The sequence below is a fragment of the Cryptomeria japonica genome, chromosome 6 (assembly GCF_030272615.1).
Source record: "Cryptomeria japonica chromosome 6, Sugi_1.0, whole genome shotgun sequence".
In the NCBI taxonomy this organism is placed as follows: domain Eukaryota; kingdom Viridiplantae; phylum Streptophyta; class Pinopsida; order Cupressales; family Cupressaceae; genus Cryptomeria; species Cryptomeria japonica.
The window spans coordinates 377020862-377048655 of NC_081410.1; the positions used below are offsets into that span (position 1 = coordinate 377020862).

The window sequence follows — 27794 nt, forward strand, 5'->3', positions numbered from 1 at the left end:
GCACCATTTGCACAAATATTGTGTGGCCTCTCCCTTCGGGCAGTCTCGGGTGAAGTGCCCCCACTGGCTGCTAGCTCTGCATTGTACCATCAGTTGATCTTTGGAGTCGTATTGGATCTGGCTCCTTGTGTTGTTATTGTTGTTTCCTCCTCCCCACCGATTATCTCGGTAGCCTCCCAAGGTTGCATTGTTGTTCGCTTGTTGGCCCGTACTTGCTGGTGCGGACGTTGTGGCCTGCTCCGTGAACAACACCTGGTTCATTTGCGTATTCCGGATTTTCATGTTGTATGGGCACTCCTTGGTGGAGTGCCCCATCACTTGGCAAATCTTGCAGAATGCCTTCTTCGGGCAAGTACCCTTTGTGTGCCCCTCCTCTTTGCACTCAATGCAACATATGTCCCCTTCGGTCCGACCGGTGCTTCTCATTGTTTTGAATTCCCTCCTCATTCGCTCCATGTCTTTCTGGAGCGCTTGCACCCGTTTGCCAGCCTTGCTGTCGCTGCTGCTTTCCTGTGACGAGTCATCCTCCTCGGACGAGCTATCCTTCTTCTTTTTCTTCGATGTCTTGGTCTCGCTCTCGAGATCCATCGCTCTATTGTATGCGTCTTTGTATGATGTAGGTGGAACGATTTTCATCTTCTTTCGGAGGGAATGCTTTAGTCCCTCCACGAACCATCGCTTTTTCAACCCATCTGTTGGTTGACTCTCCATTTTTCCCAATAGTTCCTTCAGCCACCGACTATAGGCTCGGACAGTATCGTTCTTGTTCTGCTTCGTTCCATAGATCTCGACGACTATTTCGTTGTCATCTCTCAAGAGGCGGAACTCTATCCCAAACTCCTTCAGGTCGGGCCATGTGCCGACTTTGGCCTTATCCATGTCTGAGAACCAGTCTATGGCCACTCCCCTTAAAGTTGCTGGGAACTGTGTTACCCATTCGTTTTGGTCGGTAACACCATTCGCTAACCATATGGTTTCACACATTCGACAATGGCGGACGGGATCTTCCTTCCCGTCACCATTGAACTTCGGCAGTTTCTGTTTACTCCCCATCGATGGGGGTCGTCTTCTTAGAGGTGGCTGTGGCCATGTTTGTGCCCCTGCGCCGCTCCCTCCGGTGCCGGTGGTGTGTCCTGCGTGGGTAACTGGAGGTACGGTGTTTTGCCAGCCGAGTGTGGCACCTATCGTACGGTTATCCTCCCCTTCGTTGTCACCGTCGCCCACTCCTGGCTCCCTTTGGTGATCCTCACTTTGTGGTGTAAGGGATAATTTTTTGAACCGATCCCGGGTCTCTTCGACTAGATCTCTCCTTAACGTTGTTTCCTCCAGAAACTCTACGTGTTCTGGCGACGCGTAGAAATTTCTGTCAGCTTCTGCACCCTCCATGACACCTCCTTGGTTCCCCTCGGGCCACCCTTCGGCATGTCGTCCTTCGGCAAGTTGCCTCAGCCTCCGTCTACGTTCTACTTGCTGCTCCAGAATCAAGGCCCTCTGCGCAGCCTCCCACTCGTCCGTTTCTGCTTTTTTATTTCTATCTTTATTTAATATATTGGACATAAATCACTTCCGTACATAGCAAGCACACGCCATGTACAAAAAAAAACTTTTATTATTTTTCCTTTCGGCCACAATTTATCTCAACATTGTGCCGGGATTATAGAAGGGTTCAATTTCCCCTTCGTCGATTGTTCCGTGGGTGCGTCGTCGGCCTCTAGGTTCATCTCACCGACAGGTAGGCCCATCGTGTCCTTGCGCCATCTGCGTCTTCTGTTCCCTAGTACATCTAGGCAGCGGCGCCAAATGTTTGCCCTCTCGGGTGAATACTTAAAGCATAAAGTACGTAATGCAGAATAATGCCATAGATATCATACAAGTATCAGATATGTTATTCCATTCATAATTCGTGTGTTGCAAGTTACATTCTGAAGTATATAAAGATACCGAGGGGCTGCGAGCGCCAACCGTCGCACCGCAACTGCCACCCCTCGGTTGCCAACTAACCAAGACAATTACAACTTAACTAGTTTTATTTTCATGTACAATATTGCCGCCAACAGGGGATAAGGCTAAAATAGCCTTGATGACTTGGGACAAAGTCTATAAACCTAAACCTGTTGGGGGCTCAGTGATAAGAGATATCGTTAATCAGAATATTGCTCCGTGGGCAAAATTAGCTTGGAAATTATACTCTTCCCCTTTTGCCAAAAGATGCCATATTTTATAGCACAAGTATCTTAACACTTTGGAAAATGCTAGAATCATTAAAATTTCAAATCCCCCAAAGGGCTCTGCTATATTTTGGTATGACCATGGAATGGGTATGAAATTCTGAACAATCGAGTTGACATCTCTGAAGCTAAGAATTTCCTTTTAAATGAATGGGAGAATAAAGTTGAAGACTATTTTGATATTTCTTGGTCAAATAATATCCCAACTGTGCCCTGGAAAGATTTCTCCATACATTCATTCACAAAAATTCAAATATGTATTTTAAAGGAAATTCCTTCAAATAGGAAGATATTTTACTCAAATTGTGAAGATAAATTAAAAAGAAGAATGGGCTCTGCCTCAAGTTCTTATTTTGTTAATTTGGCTATTGGAGTCTAGCAAAAAACAATCAAGATCATAAATGGACTTTAAGACTTTGTTGGGACAAACTGTGCCTTCTAAAAGCAAGTTCCTTTACATGGCTGGCAGCTCAGAACAAGATCCTTTCCGAGGACAGATTGCAAAGGGTTGGCTTGTTTATAGATTTTAAGTGTTCATTATGTAACAAGGAAGTTGGTACGATTGATCATTATTTCTGCATTGTCAGTTTTCTTCCAGATGTTGGTTTTAACTTTGGGATCGTCTTCATTGGAAATGTGCCTTCCCAATGTCTCTACTTCAATTATTCTCCAGTTGGCCAGACCTTTATCAAAGTTCCACTTTTGGTTGCCTATGGAGGACTACTATCTCTCTGCTAATCTAGCAAAGTTGGAGAGAACAAAACTCTAGAATTTTCAAAAATAAAATATACTCTTGTGATTTAGTGATTCTTAAATTAGAGCTTGCAATTTCTGAGACCGTGATGTTTGTTGTCACTCTTTCTTCCCAGCTTAACACATACTTTTCATCCTGGGATTTGGCAATTGTTAAAAGTTGGTCCTTTATAAAATTTCCTCCTCCTCGTGTTGCCACTAACATGAAGAAAATGAAAAATCTTGGACAGAACGTAAGCTAGGTGAAATGCTCTTCTTCTTTGGTAAAACTTAACTTCGATGGTGCTTCTAGGGGCAATCTGGGGTCTTCAAGATCAAGATACATGCCTCCAAAAAGCTCCCTCGTAGCTCAAATAACGAGGCAAAAATGCATGCCCTTTCTCTAGGTTTGGAGCTTGCTCTTAAAAAAAAATTGTCTTAGAAGGAGATTCAATGATTGTGATTAATGGCAAATGATATTAAAAAAGGTAATTCAATTCCTGGAAGCTTTCAAATATGATGCAGCTTGTTTGGGATCTACTGAGCAAGTTTGATTATTTTGAATGTCAACATTGCTTTCATGAGGCAAATTGTCTTGCTGATAGGCTAGTTAATTGGGAAATTGATAAAAAAATTGCTATCTTCTAAAGCTTTAACATAAGCAATTGCAAAGACATTTGTCTACCTTAAATTGCTTCGAAAGAAAAGAGGATCTCAAAGTGATGAGGATTATATAAATCACATCCTAACTAATCTATGTTGAATAGGGGTTGGCAAATTTTGTTTGAGCTGGATGATCAAGGATTTTGTATTTGAGGAGATCCGCCATCATCATTTTTGTACCTTTTTAACTTCTCATCAATAGTGATGGAATCATGGAAGTCATTTGAGTGGTTTGACATGTTCGAGCTTGAGCTTGTTATGTCACTCTTTTTAACTAACATGTATGTTTCTGTGTAGATTTGGTACCTAATGGAGGCTAATGCTGAGGTAGTCCTATGCTGGTGGAGTAGTTGTCACTCTTTAGTAGTTTTGTTGTGTTCTATTTCTCTTGCCACTTGACAGTTGTTCGTATGACACTGTTTTCCATTGGTTTCAAAGAATTTTGGCTTGTGTGATCCTTACATTGGAAATCATGTTCATATGTGCCTACTTAGAGGGTATTGATCCTCATAGTGATATATTTAGATGCACTCTTTTTCAAAGCCACAATTTCTAATTGTGAAGTACTCTAAAAACAACAGAGTTTGCAATCCAAAATGTTTTTGGTAGAGAATGGATAATCATCCATTTGATAAGGAAAATCTTGAAAGGGTCTATATTCTTCTGTGTGATCCAGTAGAAGATGCTATTCGCATGATTGTGTGTATAGTTCTTCTTAACAACTACTTCAGTTCGGTCCCCTTCATAGTTGTTGCATTAACTTTCCTCTCCAACGCTATGGACATGGTTGCTGATATTCAAACAGTGATTTGTGTGGCCACTAATTTCCTATAGCCTTCTATTTACTCCCATGCTAGTTTGGAGGAGGCGTAACTTCAAAGCATATGATGCATCAAGTGTCATTGTTGATATTGGTGGTATTTGCTTGTGTGCTCTGCTTCTAGAGTCCCCTTCAACTTTACTATGTTCTGCTCGCCATGAAATTGATTCTTCAAGATGGTGGTGAACATGTTAATCTCTCCATCTTGGACTTAATTTATTTTGATATTGATGATGATTTGTTCTAAGGAGGACAAGCTTCTTTAATGCTCGATTATTTTTATGATGCATTCTACAAAGAAGGTCCATGACCATGTTCTGCCATTACAATCTATGGCCCCTGATGAGGCTAGTTGTAGTGGTGGGGGATTGATTTAGGTTGCATTTCTTGTTTTTTGGGGAGGAGGGAAGGGTAGAAGCTGAATTTTCTTAGAAGCCAAGTCCTTAATGTTTGAACTCATCTATTCATGATGGCTTCATTTATCTGTTTTTTGTTGTAAATTCAATAATTATTAATATTTTATATAAGCAATTCTTACTACTTTTTTATCAAGCAAAAAATAACAATTGTACCTTTAGTCTAAGTTGCTGAATCGGGTACGGGAACGGGAACCAGTACATGTACGTGGGTACAAAACGTCGGTACGGCAGAAATTGCTTTGGGGGTTGGGTGCGTTTATCATATGTATGTATATATATGTAGCTAAAAAATGAAAATAAGTTTAGAATGTCATATACCAATACATATGCTAAACAAAACCATTACAGCTTTCAAATTTTGAAACATTACATACTAATTTAAATTCAGTTTTCAATATCAAAAAGATCAAACTAGAATTCTCATGATAGATAAGTTCTGAGTTCACTAATCAGCACTGTAGGTCTTAAGAATATCAAAAAGATCAAACTAGAATCACTAAACATTTCAGCATCTAAAACGCGAACCCTGGATGTACCCACAGGAGATTTGTTTCAGAATCCGATTCTGGTACGTTTCGTCCCTGGAATCGCCTGGAAAACCCCACGACTCAGCAACTTAGCCTTTAGTGAGTTAAACATGCCACATTGGAACTTCTTAGCATGTTGCACCGTGTTAGACTATGCCTTAACTACTCACACCACAATAATACCCTTTGACAACACTATTACTACATGGAAGGCCAGCCATCGCACCTACAATGATGCGACTAGTTAGGCATTACTTAACCATCAAACATTTTGTAACCAATTTAACCTAACTGTCATTATTGTGATGTAGCATATACATTTGTAACATGCAAAGGCTAGGCAAAATAGGATTACAAATTAGACATAGATATTTGCAATTAGCTTAAGAGTTGACTTCATAATATAGGCATAGCTAGAAGATAGTGATAATACATCTCTCTCAAGAGTATGCCATGCATAGAACATGGGAAATAGTACAATTTATTGTTTTAGTTCTCTTTCTTCTTGATTTGTCTCTATACGCTCTTATTTTACTCCTTGTCAGCATTATTTATACCTTTTTAACACATCTAAATGTACACAGTTCGGAGTTTTGATCCCCAAAGTCTAGCTATGGAGTATTCCAAGGTTTCAAATCATTAGTGATCATTTGTAGTGTAATAGTAGTAGTGCCACAAATTTTCTTTCCAACTATTGAGGTTATAATAGAGAATTTTTTTCTTGATTTTTCTCTATAATCTTTTCTAATCTTTGTCAACTTGATCCAATAATTTCTTTAACTCTCCTATACCTACCTATTGATCAAAGTGTCAACTAAAGATTTCAAAAACATAACAGAGCTTACCATGTCTCTATTGATCGTTGCAAATTGAATTTAGCAACATGTCCATGCAAATACTCCACTCGTATCATCATCATACCCTACTTAAGCCAACAAAGTTTGTGGAAACTTGGAAAACTTTATCAAGACCATCAATCCTTTCCTCGCCATTAATTTATTTTCCTTCCAAAACCTCTGAAAGCCCCTCCACCTCTTTATCATCTTATTTAACCTTTTCCAGCATAGTTTTGTCTTGCCTCAAGGTCCAATGTTTGTTTTGGAAGTGGAATGGATTTGATTTCTTAAGACATATCATATGGCAAAAGGCTAAATAATTGACCTTATTTCTATAGCAGCAACAAATAAATTTTGCAGCTGGTGCTGGCATTGCTTTTTCAGCAATCACCTTGTTTTGTTGCTTCAAAGCCATATCCTTTCCTAATGAATCTGCTCCTCCCTTCAGCTGATTGGTATTGTCTTTCCTATTCCTCTAATATGCTAGTAGTATTCTGGCCATTGCTGGGCCAATTCCCCAACCCTCATCATTTATAGAATTCTTTTGCTTCCCAATGATAGTTCCACTAGGTTCAAAATGACCTGTGTCCACAACGAGCAATGAAATTAAAGTTATTAGATTTCCCCAGTCCATGATATTGATTGTAGGTAAATTTCTGGATTCAACCATGTATAATTTATACACAGTTGAATCCAGAAATTTACCTGCAAGCAATGAAATTCACAATTTTAATTATGTTTGTATCTCATCAATTCTGCTTGAATATACTGTTAGAGGATAATCTTACCTGTCATATTTCTTCCCTTTTGTGATCCTCTATATGTATCTCAAACACCAAAAATCCATTCCATATTAACAAATATACTCACCAAGGAAACTTCCACCTATTAACCATATTAATGAGTGCATCCACACCCAAACCAGGATGTTTTTAAAATTTAGCGTACACAGCAATGTTGGAGGCCCATACAATTGCCACAAACTAACTGGTTTGTCATGTTCCATTGTGTGACTATCATTGTTGGAGTCTTGTAGCCATTGAGTTTAAACAAATTAGATTCACTCAGCTCTGAAGATTAAAGATTTTCTAGAGGGCCTCCATGAAACCCTTCTAAACTTCCTTTTCATCGATGATAACAATCCTACCAAATCTCACCACAGACCATTTATTGCCTATTTGGCCACGAATAAGGAGTATTCAGCTTATCCCTCATTGATAGATGGGTAAACATGCGTATGGTAGAATTGTGGAGTGGGATCTATTTAATCACGGTCCTCATCTAGCCAAACATGCTATTTATGCACTATAGATCTCTTCACAGTTGGGACTGTCAGAATCCTCACATATGATGATGATAACAGAGTGGATATAATAGTTGTAATGTGTTCACATCTAACTAAAATGTATCATTGACCAAAACCTCTTTCACCCTCTTCTCCTGCTGTGTCATGGACTCCCCCTACCTTTGTCATGATCAATAGTTGCAAGGACTCCAACTCAAATATCCTCTCCAATAAAATGAAACTCAAATATCCTCTCCAATAAAATGAAGCACAACACAAATCTAGCCTTTACAAAGTTGAGGATGCAGCCTTCATCTGGTCAAACATGCTATCTGCACACTAGTAGATCTCTCTAGCGTTGGAACTGTTACAATCCACATATTTAATGACACTGAAAACAAGGGATACAACAGTAGAGATGTACATGTCTGACTAAATAGCATCATTGACCAACTTCTTCACCCTCTTCCCCTACTCTATCTTGGACTCTCCCACACAGTTCTCTTCTATGTCATAGCCATTAGTTACAGGGGCTCCTGCAACTAAAGGATCATCTCCAATAAAATAATGTGGAATGCAAAACTGGCCTACACTGCATTGAGGAATTCCTTCCTTGAAAAGGAAGGAAAAAGAGGGCTAATGACGTGTGGTGGTTGTAGATGAACATCTAGATTCTAAACCCCCTAGCATCTACAATAACCTATTTGAAAATCAAATTACCCAATGTCCCTGCACTGTTCATTTGCATGCAAGCAACATGGGGTCCGATTTCTGTGCCTATAGATAGCCTCAACTAACTTCCTAGTTCCACTACAAATATATGTTGCATTTGCCACCATCAGCATTACATCGGAAGGACCGACCTCCTCAAAAGAACCTCTCAAATTTTGAAACTAGAACTATATGTCCTTGCACCTTGCAAAACAATGAATTAACATAAGTACGGGCATTCCTTACATGTAACTATCACATTTTGTGAGCGGGCAAAGACTAATGTCCATCTACCCATTAATGATGATGTCATGCTCATGTGTCATCCTTGTAACCTTCATCTCCTCCATCATGTAAGAATGTCTTATTTCCAAAAATTGCAGTTCTCAATTTCATTTCTCCACAAGGGTGCATATAATTGACCTTAGCATGTGTTGACAAAAGCCTCCATGACATGAGGAGATCAAGCAACATAAAAAAAAACCATTGTTGGCAAAAAAGACTATGGCAATTGAATCACCCACCTCCCCTCTAGAATGCACATGGAACAAATTTGTAACCAAGACTGAAGTAACTACTAAACTAATGACCTTTCATTTCCATCTCAGCTCCACTACTTTACCTCAAAAGTGGAAATTGTAGGAAGCATAAATACTTATCTAGAGGTCATAGAAGGAGATATTATCAAGATGTCTCATCGCACACTCTTGCCATCTCTACGCTATCCTCAAGTGTCGCTTAGTACAAGGCCTAACTACTACACCAAATATATGTAGGAGTGCATTCGTTCTTACTAGCATATTAAAAAAACCCAAGAATAACCAGTAGTTAACCACGGCCCAAACTTGGGACCATTTGGTTATAACCAATCAACAAATTTTGATACAAACCAAACTTAAGAGTGAAAAAACATGACCCTTTCCCATTTTTTTTAAAAAAAAAAACTATCCTCCTCCTTATAAATCCTAAAGTTTATAATTTATTTTTTCAACTTCGCACTGCAAAATCAAAGTTTTTAGTTCTTTCAAAAAACAAGTGAGCAAGTGATCAACAAATTAAGGCAAACATCAAGCACTACTGGTTTTAGTTTGTCGTATCCCTTTTTCACTAACTTTTGAGATACCAAGCAAAAGAGGTAAGGTTTGTAAGGGCTTTTCTGTCTAGGTTTGACTTTAGATTCTATGATTCTGTTGGGTTAGAGATAGGAATTTTTAAATTAGAATTTTAAAGTTTTAAACTTGTAACTTTAAGATTAAAACCTAATAGTTAGAGTTTATATTTGACCAATGCTAAACTTCCAATTGTAAACAAACCCTAGATGTTAGGGTTTAAACTTTCAAGTTAACAATGAAACCCTTAGTGGTAAAAAATAGCAGCCCATTTTTTAACTAACCTTAATTCCTAATCCTAAACTAAAAATTTTAGTTAAGGGTTACTATTAGGTTTTTTCTAATTTTAGAGTTTAAAGTAAAAGTGAAGTTAGTAAGTTTATTTTGCTAAGAAAAAGGTTACTAAAGTTTTAAAGTTTACGATCAGACTCAAGGTTAGGACATTTTTTACTAACCCAGCTGTAATAGTATAGGGTCATTGTTGGATGTTTAAAACATAAGAATTTCACTTTTAGTTTTTCTAACTCTAACTCTAACTCTAACTCTAACTCTAACCCTGACCTATTTTTTTGGTTTGAAGTTAGGATGTGAGCTTTATTTTTACTAAACGTTAAGGTTCCTATAGCATTTGTCTATGATTTCAGTTGATAATAATGTGGGAGAAAGATTTTGAATGGGCATGAAGCAAACCCTTGCCTGGTTGGCATAGGCTAAAATGCAATTCTTGTAGGAATAAAAATGATAATAATGTGGGAGAAAGATTTTGAATGGGCATGAAGCAAACCCTTGCCTGGTTGGCATAGGCTAAAATGCAATTCTTGTAGGAATAAAAATGATAATAATGTGGGAGAAAGATTTTGAATGGGCATGAAGCAAACCCTTGCCTGGTTGGCATAGGCTAAAATGCAATTCTTGTAGGAATAAAAATGGTGGGACCATTCATAGCTTTGAGTATTATTTAACAAAGTTGTCAATGCATGATGTGAAGGCTTGTAGAAATTGCCTTGATGATGTAACCCACAAAGCCTCATTGTCTCTTGAGGCCTTTGCATTAAGCAAGACTAACGTCCACAAGGTCATTTGGTGACACCAAATTTGGAGAGACATCATTGGATGAGGATAAACATCCATGGAAAACTCATGCTAATACTCTACACCGTCTTGCTCTTTTATAAAACTTAGAAGTGGTGGGAACAATGTAAATGTTTTTTTCTACCTTCCACCACACCTAGAGCACAACCATCTTTGGAGAGCATGAACAAGCTAAAAAGGCAAATATCCAATTGCACTATTACTCAAGCATCCAATTCAACTTCACAAAGTATCCTTATTGGTAATCAACTATGCTACCCAAGGACACATCTCTTGTCTAATTTCCCCATCCCCTATGGGATAAGCTTCAAGGATGCAAGCATGGGTAGGAAATGTCCCCACCCCATCCTCAAATTTACAAATTTTTCGGAAATTATCATACAATAAATTTTGTATAGGAATGACCAAGTACGTCAAGGGATGACTAACTATCCCCTATAGCCCAAGTAATTTTATACTATTTTTTTCAGAGATAAAGGAGATGTTGGCACTCCCTTACAAGATCTACTATTAAAGATATGGTCTCGTATTTTGTATTAATGGGATAACAGTTAATTTGCCCATTTCAAAGTTTAAGAGATGTGTGTATAGGTTTCAAGGAAAATAGGGAGAGAGAAGGATAAGCCTTGTCATGATACCCAATTGTTGTGCTTATACTAAGAATATGAAAGAAGAATGAGAGATGGATAGGAGTAATGATATCAAAGTGTGATGATTGTACTATGAAGCTCTGCGATAGTATCAATTGCTTGAAGTAAGCTATCCTATATATTCTATTTGAAAGAAAAAAAAAGTGTACAATGTGAGAAATGGTAGAGTTGAGAAATAAATCTAAACTATTACTTCCTACCCAAACCATCAAAATGTCCCAAATCCATAAGTGATGGTCATGTTGTACAATTCCCATACTGATTACAATGGAGGTGAGAAGAAATTGGCATTATGTTGAGGTAGTTGGGAAGTAGAAATCTAAAATTGGACACTAATATGACAGTTTCACATGAAATGATTTCCTATTCCTACAAGGACATATTGCATCGCAAAGTTTGACCTTAATTGCATGCTACATCCATACTCTCAAGTACAAAGAGATAAGAACGTTTATGAAAGGTTGTTTCTAGGAGGTTGTGAATCTTGTCCTCATTTTTGCTCAAATGAGTTTGAAATTTTGAAATGTATTGTGTTTCTCAACTCTTTCTCTAGATATTCCAAGTTTCATAGACATATTCTCGGTCCTACATTGGACTTTTATCCAATATTGCAATTGCAAACTAGAGAATTCCAAATTTTCTTCAAGATTGTTAAAAATATTCTCAAGAGAATGGTACACTAAATTCAATCTTCTTAATGGTGTCATTTTCAGCATATAATGTGTGTACGCATATATATAAATATAAATTTATTAATTTAGTATATATATTATATAAATGCATATTATAATAGTCATTCCCTAGCATCCCCTAAAAAAATGGCCTCACAAAAAATTCATCTTGGAAACACATCCCCCCATCCCCTATGATCCTTATACCAAAAATTTGGGGGAAAATAGGGAACAATGATTGTTCACACTATTGTTGCAAGTCCTACTTTCAAAGCCCCATCATACAAGAGCCTTCGAGTTCATATGTTGAAAGATACACCAAAAGATGTTAGTAAGATACTTGCTAAGCATAGCAAGGAGTTAGCAATGCCAAGTTGCACTTTAATGTCAAATGGGTGGACTAATATAAGAAATCATACATTGGAAAATTTGTGGCATTTGAGAGTGGCACAATCTTCCTCAAATTTGTGGAAATATATGATAGAGCAAAATAAGTCCACACACTTTTTCCCTATTTTATAAGGTAGTAATTGAGGTTGAGCCACAATACACTAGTGCAATTTATCACAAATAATGCAACTACTTATGTGATGACAAGCAATTTTTTGTTGTCGAAGCACCATACATTATTTTGGATCCCATGTACAACACATTGTCTAGGTCTAAACCTTGAAAACATTGGCAGAGGACTAAATCTATGATAGAGAGGAGATCCATCACTAAATTCATAGACAATCAAACTAGGTTGGCCAACATAATGAGATCCTTTATTGAAGGAAAGGACCTTAGTTGACCATATGTGATTAGATTTATCACTAACATTATTGTATTACAAATTATATGCACAAAAGATGAACCTAAAATGCATATTTGCTTAATTGCATTTGACTGAGTCTAGCTTTGCCAATCACATGGATGGCACCACTATTGGATACCTTGTTTTTGATGAATCATTTTGGATGGATGTATATGAGATCGTACAAAATTTAAATCCCTTATTCAAAGTGTTGAGATTGTTTGATGGGTAAAAATTCCCCATGGGTTATTTTTGTGAGGGCATAGATAGAGCAAAGGAGGTGATAAGACCCAAAATGCAAACTAACAAAGACAAATATATGCCAATATACTACATTATTGATGCTAGATAAGATCGAGAAATACATTGTTAACCTCCATGTTGCTAGATATTACTTAAATCCAACATTCTCTTATAGTGCATCATTTAAAGGATGATGCAAAGGTGACAAAATGTCTACATAAGTGCATTACAGCATTTTTTCTTCATGCAAAGGACTAATGTGCAACTTTTAGAGCGTTACCATTGTACCAACACATGAACAGATTTTACTCCAACATATGTATTGTAAACTCAAGAAAGACATCAACAGCATGTATTATAATTTTTATTTTGCAATCAAACTTTCAATACAATCTTTTTGCTTATTAAAATTTTGAAAAACACTATGGATTTATTAAAAAAAATTAATTTTGTGACTAATCTAATGTTAAAATAATGTTGGGGCTACAGTGACAAATAAAGCAGATCATTTTGTTCGATGGAAATGTATATTATAAGACATCTATGCAATTCTTCCACTTGCTAGCATTCTTGGAGTATGTTTGAACATATACTCTAAGAAAAGCAACAACTTGAGCTACTAACAAATGAATGATTTGGTCTCTGGTCAACATGTTGGGACTTGATCTGAAATTGCCAAAATTTTCTAGAACCCTAGCTCCTTTGTGCATTTAGGCCTCATTTTTCCCATCACATATAACCGGTCTGAGAAATCTTTGTATGGGTCTCTATTTGTCAAATTTGTCCAAGTGTTGTTCTCCTTCTTCCCTCATCTGCCTATCATATGTTGAAAGTTACAAAAATCTAAGAATGTTCTAAGTCTCTAGTGTTATTATTCCTTTCATGGCATCTATGAAGTTGCTGACTTTTTATGGTCTACTAGACATTTTCTATTAGTCTAAAGCCGAAAAACTCTCTCCATCCTCTTAGTTGAAATGACTCTAGGAGAATCTGAAGATAAGCCCATAATACCACATTCCGACCATCTGTTGTGAAACTCAACTACATAGTTTTAAAGTCCATGATATATGGACTTAGAGTATGCAACCACTGAACACCCAACACAACATTGATCTTGTCAATGTCGATCACATAAAAATCATCAATAAGGGAGTAAGTAACCAAAGTCATACTCAATTGTGGAACACGATTAACACAATGCAACGTGCCATTTGTTGTCCGCACACGAAAACCATCATGCTCCTCAACTTCTAAACCCCACTTCTTCACATAGGACGCATCAATGAAGTTATGGGTAGCCCCACTATCAATCAACACAACTTGTTGTCCCTGCTTAATGCCCCTTACTTTGGAGGGAGACCATGCGGTAGATTTGAAAACACCACACTATGCTTGTCCAACACACCCTCTATGTCAACATGATATCCAGTTGTCCAATATCAATAGACTTATCTGAAATGAAACATTGAACTACCTATTGATGGGTGTTTTGGCAATTTAGAATGATGAAGCTTAGGCTTCTCCATCCACTTGCGGTTGACAGTAGTTGTACATTCATCCGCTCTTGCGTGGTAGAATCTCAATGCTTTCTCTTTATTCTTGTACTCCATGGAGTGGTATGTGGTGATTCCAAATGCATATGAGATCGCTCTTGGAGTGAGGTTAGCTAGCTGTCATGTCCCCTCCTTGATCGGTATATATATTCTAAATGAGGTAAGTATTACTATTGATTAATATAATGATTAACAAATGATTATTTTTTAAATTTATTTATTTACTAAATAAATTATTTGATTGATATATATATTAATATTTATTCTGGAAATGTGATTATTTAATATATATTAATATATATAAATAATATTAATGTATAAATAAAATTAATATATGAAATAAATTATTAGAAAATGTGATTATTTAATATATATTAATATATACAAATAATATTAATATATTAAATAAAATTAATATATGAAATAAATTATTAGAAAATATTAATATATTTAAATATATTAAAAGATGAAAATATGAATACTAAAGCATGTTAAATTAACAGGCGTAACTATTGACAATAAGATTGACCTTTACAATTAGTCTCTAGCGATGGTGATTAATTAGGAGATGTGATAACATATTAAGGGTTTGTAACGACTTGAAGAGGCACACGGGTTATTAAGAGGAGACGTCATGATTTAGGAGGGGATGCCACCATTCATGCAGTCACCCCTTGATGAATGGTCACCACTCCTCCCACCAATAAAGAGATATAAATAGAACAAACCCAGCAGTCAAAGGGGCATCGATGAGCGGGCAGAAATAAAAATATAAGCAGTCAGCCGAAATCTAGAATTCATTTCTTCCTATGTCGTGGTATAAGGAGATATGAATGTCTATTTTATGTATAGATGGATGCCTAAATGTTCATGTGTTTAATAATGTGAATCCCTATGTGCAATTACCGATCAGGTTGGGGAAGAGGGGAGGTAAGGAAGAAGGGAAGGTGTTCGTGGAAAAAGGGCAGTCTGCGAACAGCAAGGGAAGAGGTAGGAACTGCAGGTTACGAAGAGGTAAGTAATAATAAATATAATTAAATGCATATATTAATATATATGTTAATAAATGAATATTTTTATATATATATATATATATATATATATATATGTTAATGAATATAACAAAGTGCATATTTTAATATATATGTTAATAAATGAATATTTTAATATATATATGTATGTTAATGAATATAATTAAATGTATATTTTAATAAATGAATATTTTAATATATATATATGTTAAGGAATATAACTAAATGCATATTTTAATATATATGTTAATAAATTAATATATATATGTTAATGAATATAATTAAGGCATATTTAATATATATGTAATGGAAATAAGTAATGGATATTTTTAATATATATGTGAAAATATATTAATGAGCAGTTAGAAATAAACGCGAGTATATGATAACGGATGTTTTCTGAATATATGTTATGGAATACATGTTAAGTTAGGAACATGTAAATGAAGATTATGGAATGGAAAATGGTAATAAATTGTAAAATGTAATATAAATGTGATGGTATGATGGAGGCTATAGGGAGAAAATTCTCTTAGCCTAATAGAGGAATTATGATAATCCCTAGGGCAGTATATATACTGAATACCTATATGCATATGTATGGCTTGGTTGACTAAGTTCACCAAGAAGAGATGGATCTGGCTGGTCCCCTCTGAGGACTTGGGTGATGAGGTGCATCACCCAAGGCAAGGAATGGACATAGGGTCCTCCTTGGATGGCTTGGGTGTAAGAAATTACACCCAAGACAAGAATCGAATTAACCTTCGACTTCTTGGAGGGCTTGGATGTAAGAAATTACATTCAAGACAGGAGTCGAATTCACCTTCGACTTCCTGGAGGGCTTGGATGTAAGAAATTACATTCAAGACAGGAGTCGAATTCACCTTCGACTTCCTGGAGGGCTTGGAACCAAGATGGGTTCCAAGAAGGCGAGCCTCACAGTCGCCTAAGGACATATCTTCGTATGGCTTCATATCCTTTTTATTAGGTAAGAATTGTGATTAGTGTTAATTAAGTATTTTAAAGTTAAATTGCAAGTTAGATTAATTATATATATATATTTGTTGTATTCTAACAATCTGTTTTGCAGGACAGTGGTCATCTAACTAGTAGGGACATTACACTAGCAACTTGTCGTCAGGAGCTAAGATCGTTCTTCTCTCTAGGTTGTAATGTTTCACACACTCAATGATTAATTTTGGACATTGGATGGAAGGAGGAAATCCCCCTGCATGGACTATTCCACTCTAAACTATTGTTCGCGCCATTGCTGAAGGAACTACGCCATCACACCCAAACATCCTTCGAACAAAATCTTCTAAGTTGAACGTCCCGAAGTTGATGTCACCAACATTCTCCCACTTTGACTGGATTTTGGATTCGAGAAGAAATCCTTTCATTTCCTTCTTGATCAGCGCATGTCTGGACCTAGTTGCGACCTTGACTTCCGCCATTCAATTTCCTGGAATTCTAAGGATAAATAATGTTAAAATCATTCCTTTTTTAAACTTGGAAATTTTATTAATCCATCCTATAGTCTAATCTTTCATTGCTAGGATTAATAAAATTTAAATCCAAAATTCTTGACTACAAGGAAAAATGGACAAGTCTATAGCGTGATTTTGGTTGGACTGATTGCATACCTGGAATTCCAAACTTGGAAAATAAATAAATAAATAACTGACCTTGCTAGGAAAGAATTCCAAGGTAAAAAAATGATGAAGAAGAAAAACGCCTTGATCAATTCGCCCCAAATTCTCCTTCTCCTCAAAGTTGCACCTGCTCTTCTGGCTGTGAATTCCCAAGTTGTGAGGTTTAAACGCAAGCCTTTTCTTTCAAAACTAACAAGACGAAAACCCTAAAATGACGACGCTCTAAATTTAGAGACTTAGTTTTATTTGCATTACCCCTCAATACTTGAAATTAGGAAAGTTACAACGACAATGCTAAGAGACCTAAAGCAAACGATCAGGTGAACAAAAAATGAGGGGGTCCCCATTTGCAATGGGGCGATGTGTGAAAAGGTCACAACACTACCCACTCGGCTTCTAAATGCCAAAAGACTATCTCCATCCTCTTAGCTGAAATGACTCTAGGAGCATCTAAAGATAAGCCCTATAATACCACCTTTCGACCATCTGTTGTGAAACTCAACTACATAGTTTTAAAGCACGTGACATATGGATTTATAGTATACAACCACTGAACATCCAATACAACATTGATCTCATCAATGTCGCATCACTAAGGGAGTAATTACTCAATTGTGGAACACAACGCGACGTGCCATTCACTGTCTGCACACAAAAACCATTATGCTCCTCAACTTGCAAACCCTACTTCACATATGATGCATCAATGAAGTTGTGGATAGCCCCAATATCAATCAACACAGCAACTCGTTTGTGCTTAACGCTCCTTACTTTTAAGGTGTTAATGAGTGGTAGTGAGGGCTGCAAATGCACCCTCCATCTATGCCAAATCATCTTGGTGCTCATATATGTCTATCTCCCCATCCATCTACTCATGTTGCTCATCAAGAACTTGTCACTCCTCCACCTCATCATCGGTAGGTTACTCTTTTGTCTCACCTCGTCCCTCTAATCATGAGGTGTACCACCAACTGGCCTAGACATCTCACCCACTGGTCTAGTATATCATGGTTTCTTGTCCTTGTTGGCAATGTGTTGTCATTGATGTTAACCTAATGTCTGACAATATATATTGTCATTGATTTTTGACATATGTTGCATTGTCATTGATGATATATCCAATATGATGATTATCAGTGTATGAGGAGATTGTTATTAGTTGTTGTCACTATTTGTCAATTGTCGTTACTGATATGGAGAACATATGGATATTGGTTGTAGATGCTATGTGTTGTGGATGTCCACCTTCTTGGTGCTTGATGTCTACACTTAGTATGATGTGCTTGATGACAAAGATGGTATGATGATGATATCATATTAAGATGAGGATTAGATGCACTAAAAAACATTAAGATGAGCATCAGAAGCATGGCAATAATGGTTTCTTGTCCTTGTAGGCAATGTGTTGTCACTTATGTCAACCTTATGTCTAGCAATATAAGTTGTCCTTGTTTTCTAGCAGTTGTGTGGTCACTGATGATATGTCTAGTATGATGTATGAGGAGATTGTTAGTAGTTGTAGTCACTATTTGTTAATTGTTGTCATTGATATAGAGAACATATGGATATTGGTTGTAGATGCTTTGTGTTGTAGATGTCCACCTTCCTGGTGTCTGATGTCTACACTTAGTATGATGTGCTTGATGGCAAAGATAGTATGATGATGATATCATATTAAGATGAGAATTAGATGCATTGAGAAACATTAAGATGAGGATTAGAAACATGGCATTAAAATGGAGATATTTATGTTGATCTTATGTATGCTACCAAATGGTGGTTATATTTCTTGTTTGTGCTTGATTGAGAAAATGATGTTTCTGAGACTTTTTGGTCCTTGGAAGATTGATGAAGAAAGTTGTTGCAAGAATGTATGCTAAAAACAGTTTGCAACAATGCTCCACATTTGATGATATGATCTTGCGAACTTGAACATAATGTTTATGCTTTGCGGACATTGCACTTCTGTCTTTTCTTGTCCCTGGTGTTGCAGCTGATATGGTTGGTTATTGCAATTTGTTGATAGTCTAGTTGTCTGTCAGAATTGGTCCAGGAAATGCTTCGCATTTATCCGCATTGATGTTTCACCTTGGAGGACATGTTTGTGATGTGTCTCAGTTCAAGTTTCAGGTGTTGATGTTGTCTGCAAGAGTTGATTATGATAATATGTTCATGACTCATTTTCTTGGCCTTCCAGAATGAAGTGTTCTATATTAGTTGTATTGTGCTAGTTTGTGGATGTTCAAGGAACGTCCTTGCTTGCTCCAAAGGTTGCTAGAAGATCTGTTTGTTGGTGCATTGTCTGATATTTGTGTTTCAAGGTAACTGTTGTGGTTTGGCCAACAGAAGTTGTTCTCTTGCTTACGGTGTATCCTTGGGTGTCTCCACTTGCATTGAAGCTTGTGTTACATTGCATTTGGGTCCTACCTTGGCGTGTGAGGATCCACATTGGGCTTATTCATTCACAAGATATACTTTTGGGCTTATTCATTCACAAGATATACTTTTGGGTCCTCTCTATCTCTTGGATTGGACTGCTATCACCACATTTGGGTTTTGGAGGTCGACTTGATAGGACCTATGTTAGTCCCTTGTTTTGGTCGACCTAATTAATATTTGCAATGAAGAAAATGATATATATATATATATATATATATATATATATGTAGAAGATCAAATCGATGTTGATGGTGTGTATATGTAGAAGATCAAATCGGTGTTGATGGTGTGGATGTGAGTGTGGACCAATACATGCAATGCGCTTACATGATCATATCATTTTGCGAAGTCAATGATGCAAAGTTGAGGTAGAAATGTGTGGTGATTGTTCTAAAGTTGGTCGCTTGAGACAGGGATTCAAGGGCAGCTTCATACTTGGAGATTGTTGGAGGCAGTGTTGTTGAAGGTCTATTCATCTTAATTCATATATTCATGTACCTTGCTCAAAGATAGTGTCTCCTTAGCAAGTCTTGTATCTTGTCCTGAGGCAATGCGTCTCAGCCTGCAAATCCTTTATATCTTGCCCTAAGGTAGTGCACCTCAGCCTACAAGTCCTTCAAGTAGCAGTGATCTTCCTTGGCAATCAGCCTAAAACAATATTGTAATCACATTCATATATTGTGAGTTGACTCTCACCGTGGTTATTCCCTATTTGGGTTTTTCACGTAAATCTGGTGTTCTCTTGTGCATGGTGTTCATTGTTTTATCTTTCATTGTTGCTGATAAGATTAAAGTTAAGTTGGTATTGAATTGTGGTATAAAGTTCAAGTGTTTTATCAAGATCAATTCACCCCCTCTCCCCTAGTCTTGTGGTGTGTTTAACAATTGGTATCAGAGCCAAGTTCCTCTGGAATAAGCTTAGCCACTTGTGGAAGGTCTAGAATGGCACAAGAAGGATCTTACAAGATACTCAAGTTTGATGGCATGAACTACTCCTTCTAGAAGATAAGGATGGAATCGTATTTGATTTCTATGGGGTTTGGTATCTGGAACTCAAATGTAAATGGTTATACTGCTCCTACTCAGCCAAACACTCTGGATGAAATCATAATGCATGAGAACAATGGAAAGGCAAGGAATGCAATCGTAAGTGGTTTGGCTAATTCAAAACTCTTGAAGGTGATGAACTACAAGTCTGCTAAAGATGTCTCAGAGAAACTTTGCAGTATATAAGAAGGAGATCAGAAAATAAAACTAGTCAAGTTGTATAACTTCACAAGTAAATTTGAGAATCTATTGATGTCAGAAGAAGAAAATATTGATAGCTACATACATCAAGTAACTGAAATGGCAAATGGAATTAGAGGCATTGGTGGTAAATTGGATGAAGATCAAGTAGTGAAGAAAGTACTCAGAACTCTTCCTATATCCTATACTCCTAAGGTGTCTACCATTGAGGAAAGTAGGTATTTGGATGACTATACAATGGATCATCTCTATGATGTACTCACTGCTTTTGAGATGAGAGAATTTGAATTGAATAATCCTAAGAAAAAGCTGCATTCAAAGCTAGTAAGAAAGTGGAAGACATGGCTGATCCTAATGATGAATTTAACAATGTGGAAGCAAACTTTGTAAGAAGATTGAAGAAAGGCACCAACAAAAATAAAGGTAGGCTACCCTTCAAATGCTTTAATTGTGGAAGAATTAGCCACTATGCATCTGATGTACTTTCAAAAAAGATAACAACAGAAGAGGAGACGATAAAAAAACGGGACATGCCTAAAAGAAGCTTTTATTCCAATGAAAGTAGTTATTCATCTGAAGAAGAAGAATGTGATGATTCAATGATGAAACATTGTTCATGGCTATAAAAGTTGATAATGTTGATAAATGTAAGGAATCCAATGCTCTATCTAACAATGAAAACAATGAGAGATCATTAATTATGTGGGCTGGCCTTTATGCAAATGAAGAACCAAATGCATGGGTGATTGACAGTGGATGTTCTAATTACTTGACTGGTGATAGAAGAATGTTCATTAATCTTGAAAGGTAGAATGGTGGATCAATTTAGTTTGGTGGCAAAGAGGCTGCTCAAATTTGTGGTAAAGGAACCATAATCATTGATGGAAAAAACAAGACAGAGGATGTTCTCTATATTAAGGGACTGAGACATAATCTTCTTAGTGTTAGTCAAATGTGCAGCAAGGGATACAAGCTTACATTTCATGAGAATGGATATGAAATCAAAAAAGAAAGCTCAAGAAGACTAATTGCAAAAGGCACAAGGACTAATGGAAATACCTATCACCTAAAGGAAGCTAAAGGAGAAAATTGTTTGATAGCATAGAGCAGTGAATATTGGTTTTGGCACAAACAGATGGGACACATCAATTTTGACAACATAGTGAAGATCAATTCTACACAAGCAGTAAGAGATATGCCCAAGATTATCAAGCCCACAAACACTTGTTATTTTTTGCTTAGAATTCTTCAAAACCTTTGAAAATACAAAAACAAGACAGCATTTGCATCAGTAGAAGAGTTGGAACCAGCAGGGTTCTTACAGATTCTCCTTGAGCTCCATATGAGGATAGATGTAGAGAGAGAAAGGGTTGTTGAATCCTTCATATACACCTTGCAATATACTAAGATTGACGAATATATGTTCTATCATGACATAATAGAAATGTTGTCTTGTTTGTTGTGCAGGTCCCAGACCAAGCTTTAGTTGACATTAGTGTCCTTCTATTGTTCTCTCTATGTACTAAAATTGTGATTCTAGGACAGAATATAAGAGGGTCCCATTAGGGGACATTACACAAATTGATAACTTAGACATTCCCTTGGTTGGATGGAGATATTGTATATTCAGATACCTTACAAGCCCCCGTTGAATGCAATGGTACATATTTGTTAAATACTTCTGGTTAGCCATGGAAAATGATAAGGAAGAGTATCCCAATACTTGAGCTCCTTAGGTGAATCATCTAATCCAGACTCAAAGAGCAGAAACAACAGTTCAAGGAATGAAAGATGAGGAAAACAATGATATGGAAGCCATAGATCATAAAGTATTTAAATAACAGATGTAGCTCCAAAATCTGTAAGAAGGGTACACGGAAATGTCTGAGACAACCCTAGAAACGTTTCTCAAAAATAAGTGCCAATACACAATAAAATCAATTGCTGGAAACATAGAGTGACTATGCTCACTTCTCAATCAGGAAAAATGCCTCATTTTATGGATTTTAATTTCACCTGTTGATGAGGAAAAATGCCTGATTTTATGGCGTTTACCTCAAAATGGAAATATATTAAAAATAAATAAAAAATGGTATGAAAATGGTAGAACTAGAAAAAGAAAGTTCAAAACAACACTCTTTCCATTCATTGTCAATTGTTTGCTAATTCGCTTCAAATGATATAGTTATTGTGAATTATTTGAAAAAAAACATTTGGCAGGTGAATCAAAATTCAGAAACAAAATGCAAACTGTGGTCAGTGTACCAGAAATAAACTGAGGAGTTGACATTATCCCTTTTGACTGTTGGTTAATCTCCTTAATCCACTGCCTCTCTTCTATCATACCCGTAGCCATTTTGTGTGCTTGTTCTCTGTGTGTCTCATTACATGAAACTTCAGGGGTTGAGCTGAAGTTGCCTGTACTTTGCTTATCTGTTTCTTTTCCTGAATTTTCAGACATTGAGGATCCTTGAAAAGGCACAACCTGAATATTCAATCGGGGACATGACAAACAAGGAGTTTGTGCTGGTTGTGATGTCTCAGCTTGCAGCTCACTCTTTATCGGCAGTGGCACATTTGCTATTCCAGACTCAGATATGCATGACACATCCCCTGCTTCTTGTAATGTTTCCTCTTCCCTATCACGATCACCTTTCTGCTCTTTCTTGGATTCTTTTTGCAAATTTGACGGTACTTCAACAGGACCCATTTGTATTGCAAGTGAATATACACTGTCATTTAAACTTAAACAATACAATGTACAAATTGAAAAAAATCACCAAAAAATTCTAACTGGTGAACCACAATTCAGAGACAATATGCCCAGAAAGTGACATTCTGATCAATATATACCTGAAATAAACTCAGAAGTTGATATTATCCCATTTGATTGTTGGATGACCTCCTCAGTCTGCTGCTTCTCTTGCATCGTACCCACAGTCATTCTATGAGCTTGTTCTTTGTTTGTCACATTATATGAAATTTCAGGGATTGAACTGTTTCTTACTGTATTTTGTCTGTCTGCTACTTTTCCTGAATTTTCAGATTTGGATAATTCTCGAACTTTCACAACCTGAATCCTTGAGCTGGGAAATGGCACAAGAAGAGATTGAGTTAGTTGTGATGACTCAGCTTTCAGTTCACTGTTTTCCAGCACATTTGCTATTCCACCCTTGGAAATATGTGCCACATTCTCAGCTTGTTGTAATGTTTCCTCTTTCATATCACCTTGCTGCTCTTTCTTTGATTCTCTCCGCAAATTTGATGGCATTTCAGAAGCCTCCATTTGTACTGCAAGTGAGTATATATTGTCATTTAAACTTGACCAATATCAAGTGCATTTAGAAACAAACAACCACCAAATTCTAAATAGGCTTTTAGTTTAGGAGACTACTCACACATAACCTGTCAGAAAAAAGTTAACCACCAAATGCATAAAAGATAAATCTGATTTACATAACAAATTGAAAATTAAAAATCAATGCCTGCACCAAGATTTAAGAGGCCCTGTTTGTTGACCAGGTCCCTGTATTCAGCAACTCCGCCATTCTCCAATTAGTGACCAATGTGAACTGATCCAAAATGAGTACGAGAGCAAACCCAACCATTCAGACAGAAGGAAATTATAACTTGACCAATATCAAGTGCATTTAGAAACAAACAACCACCAAATTCTAAATAGGCTTTTAGTTTAGGAGACTACTCACACATAACCTGTCAGAAAAAAGTTAACCACCAAATGCATAAAAGATAAATCTGATTTACATAACAAATTGAAAATTAAAAATCAATGCCTGCACCAAGATTTAAGAGGCCCTGTTTGTTGACCAGGTCCCTGTATTCAGCAACTCCGCCATTATCCAATTAGTGACCAATGTGAACTGATCCAAAATGAGTACGAGAGCAAACCCAACCATTCAGACAGAAGGAAATTATAATGGAATGAGATTCTCAACAAAAAGTACACCACTTTGATAAGAATGTGCTTGTAATTTTAGGACAAATTTTCACCACCAATAATCACAAGGCGAGAGAACCCAAAAAGCACACAAGCACCTTGAAGCAATCTTCATAACAATGAGAAGAATTATAATATGCAAACCCAAGGACTTGGGGTGGTTACCAAATGATAAATCTAAAATAATTACAGTGGAACTGTTCTCATCTTAAAAACTTTAGAGCTACTTTCATGTATTGCCTAATGAAGATGCAACATACTCCCTAATGCCAAAGGCAGGAACACCCAACACTTGGAGATCAAAATTGTGTCAGTCCACAAAAGCAGGAAATGCAAAATAATGATGAGCTGGTGCAAAGGTCAGTACACCCATTCACAATTAACATGTATCTCATGACATTTCAATGAACCCGTATCTGAAAGTACAAGGTTGACTAAAAAGCTAAGTTGCAGCAGGGATTGAAAATGAGCAATCGGAAACTTTGAGAATATGAGAATCTAAACCACGGCCAGATGGATTAGGATGTGGCAAAAATGTTGGTTGGACACCCCATGAAACCATATCAGAACCAATGGAAACTTTTGAAAACTCTTGAAAGCTTTATTAGGAAACAATTGGAAACTCCCAGAGGACCAGAAATGGTATTCCAAGCTTAACATAAATTGCAGAAAGTTTGACTTCCAAGAATCCAACAGAGAAAAGTTCTAGAGACTCGTGAAAATGGCTGGAAACATGAAAGTGCATTTCCAGCATATTAGAAACAGCTCTAGCATGCACTGCTATAATGTCAAAGGCTGGCGTATTCTAAGATAAGTTAAGAAACAACAAGGCTAAAAGTGCATACCCAAAACAACCCTGAAGCAAAAGATGGGTCTTCTGAGAACAGGTCACATAAATTCCTGTCACTTCCAGGACTCAAACCCACAGATGTGCATGCCCAAGAAGCATTAACTTGTATTGAGCGAGTCATCAGTCAAGCTTAAGCTGTAAACCGTTAAGTCTTTCATTACTGCATCCCAGTCCAGAAACCCTCGGGTGACATGTTAAGTGTTGAAATTGGTTATGATACACATCTAACTCTGACAGAGAACTTTCATGGTTACAAGAGAACTGATCCAAGTTCAAATCCCAGAATCGCATGTTGTATGCCAAGAAAGCTTGAGAGTTGAGACCTCCACTTGAGAGAGGCTACAATAAATTCAAAAATTGCAAGTGCCCCATTCAACCCCCTAGCTTGGTGCTAGGATAAGGATGTACATTTAGAAGAGAATTGATCCATGTTTAGGCACGCAAGCAAATTTAAAAGTGAGCACAAGCCAAACCCTCAATGGATAAGGAAAGGAGAACGATGAGCGTTGAACCCCTCAAACAATCAGGAGAAAAGATTGGTGGCCTGTATCCACTCAGTCAGTGGGAAACAAATTCAGCTGACCTCAGGTGATTTACACCCTCGGCCTCTTCTTCTCCTAGTCGTGGCCAGCTGATCTCAGGTGAATTACACCCTCGGCCTCTTCTTCTCCTAGTTGTGGCATACAGCCAACGGATGAGACCAGATGCAAGTCTTGGGTACCTTGAAAGAAGATGATGACTGGTATCTAAGCCATTGGCTAACCAACATTGAAAAATTGCCATTAAAAAAAAAATTAATGTATAGTTTTATCCCTAAGGAATACGAAAAAATAATGGTTGGGTATAACCAAAATCAAGGCAAAAGAACCCCTGTTAGACATAATGCCACGAGACAGGTTGAGGTGATTGTCAAGAATAAACTGCAATAACTCTCGTTTCAAGCAATCATGGCTAGACCAAATATTAAAAGTAACATAGCTGACTTCAGGTAGTTTACTGTGGGTGCAAGCTCACCTAACAGACTTCGATGGAACAGACACCCTCAACCATAACATCACCAAACAAGGAGAATATGCCGAAAAATTAACTTCAAATGCAAAAAATCAGCTCTTTTTATCCCCGCGAACCCTGTTGTGACACCCACCTCCCCAAAAAAGGTGATGCCAGACAGACTTCATGACTATCTAGCGAAACGCTTCTGGATAAAAGTGTGTTATTTTGCATCGACCTTGACACTACCAGATACATGCCAGAGAGGAGAAATTGGCAATAAACAGTCTTTTTTAAACCACTTCTACTTTAACCCCAAGAAAGACCCAAAAACAGTGTATGTCCCTCAAAAACGACGTAAGTGCACCCCTAATAGAAATGATTTGAACAACCAATAAATATAACTCTGTCCATTCAGGCAAAGATGTAAGAATAAACTTACCACTCACAGGCTCCTTCATTTTCTGAGGATTGTGTTCCGATTCGAGTGACAATTGGCTAAGAGCGGCTTCTGCAGCAGCAGTCTCGGCCTGTTTGGCGCTTCGGCAGTAGCCGGGGCTGTGATAAACGTGCCCATTGTATGTGACAGTTGCCCTGAATCGAGGTGCATGGTCCGGCCCATCTTTAGTGGAGGTGTAGATGGGCAGGCTTAGGTAATGCCTTTGTGCGAGTTCTTGCAGCTTGTTCTTCGACATCTTTTCCCACCTCTCTCAATTCAAAACAGTCCGAATTGGTAGTTAAAAACGTAAGGCTCGCCTCGAATGCCTGCAATGTGTAATCCATTTTGTCACGAAACGAATCAAAGATTCCTGTTTTTCATTGCCCATCTGCTGTACTTTTGATAGCCAAATGGAATCCGTAATTTATTTATAATTGGATTGCAGAATTAGTAATTTACTCGTCCAATTATGGATTGATGCCTTTCATTTGCTTCATATTGGGATTCCCGTTTGATATTGAATTTTTGCATTCACATTTTTTATTCGATAGGGGAAGAGCATCAATAGATAACATAGTTCTAATAACGGTTATCTTATTGTGAGGTTGACCTCCCAATAGTTATCATAGTGAAAATACCATTAATAAATTTGTTTTGTACTATTAACCGATCATTTTTTGTAATTTTTAGTTCATAGTTGGCCCATTTGTGCACCACTATTGGGACATTTGGCACCAAGTACTAGCGATTTTGAGTTGAAAGTTAGTGGAACATCTTTAGTTAGGTATCAAGCGACACTTTGAAATGTGTATTTTTTGACCTTTGTGCGCAGAACTGATTCCACAACGTGCA

The 27794-nt window shown here is 37.2% G+C and overlaps 1 protein-coding gene across 3 annotated transcripts in view; it reads right to left on the bottom strand.

Annotated features, from left to right (window-relative positions):
- The window catches only part of LOC131072210 (uncharacterized), a 61750-nt gene extending 34274 nt beyond the window's left edge, over positions 1-27476 (bottom strand). Inside the window, exons 1-3 of one of the 3 annotated variants that reach the window (XM_058008296.2) lie at positions 26946-27474; positions 23559-23996; positions 22971-23399 (exon numbers count right to left, since the gene is read on the bottom strand). In XM_058008296.2, coding sequence (XP_057864279.2) covers positions 22971-23399; positions 23559-23996; positions 26946-27198 — 1120 coding nt within the window. In that variant the 5' untranslated portion in view covers positions 27199-27474. Of the gene's footprint in view, positions 1-22970; positions 23400-23558; positions 23997-26945 lie in introns of all 3 variants that reach the window. The other 2 variants (XM_058008297.2, XM_058008298.2) reach the window with 2 other exon arrangements.
- Between the last annotated feature and the right edge of the window lie 318 nt (positions 27477-27794).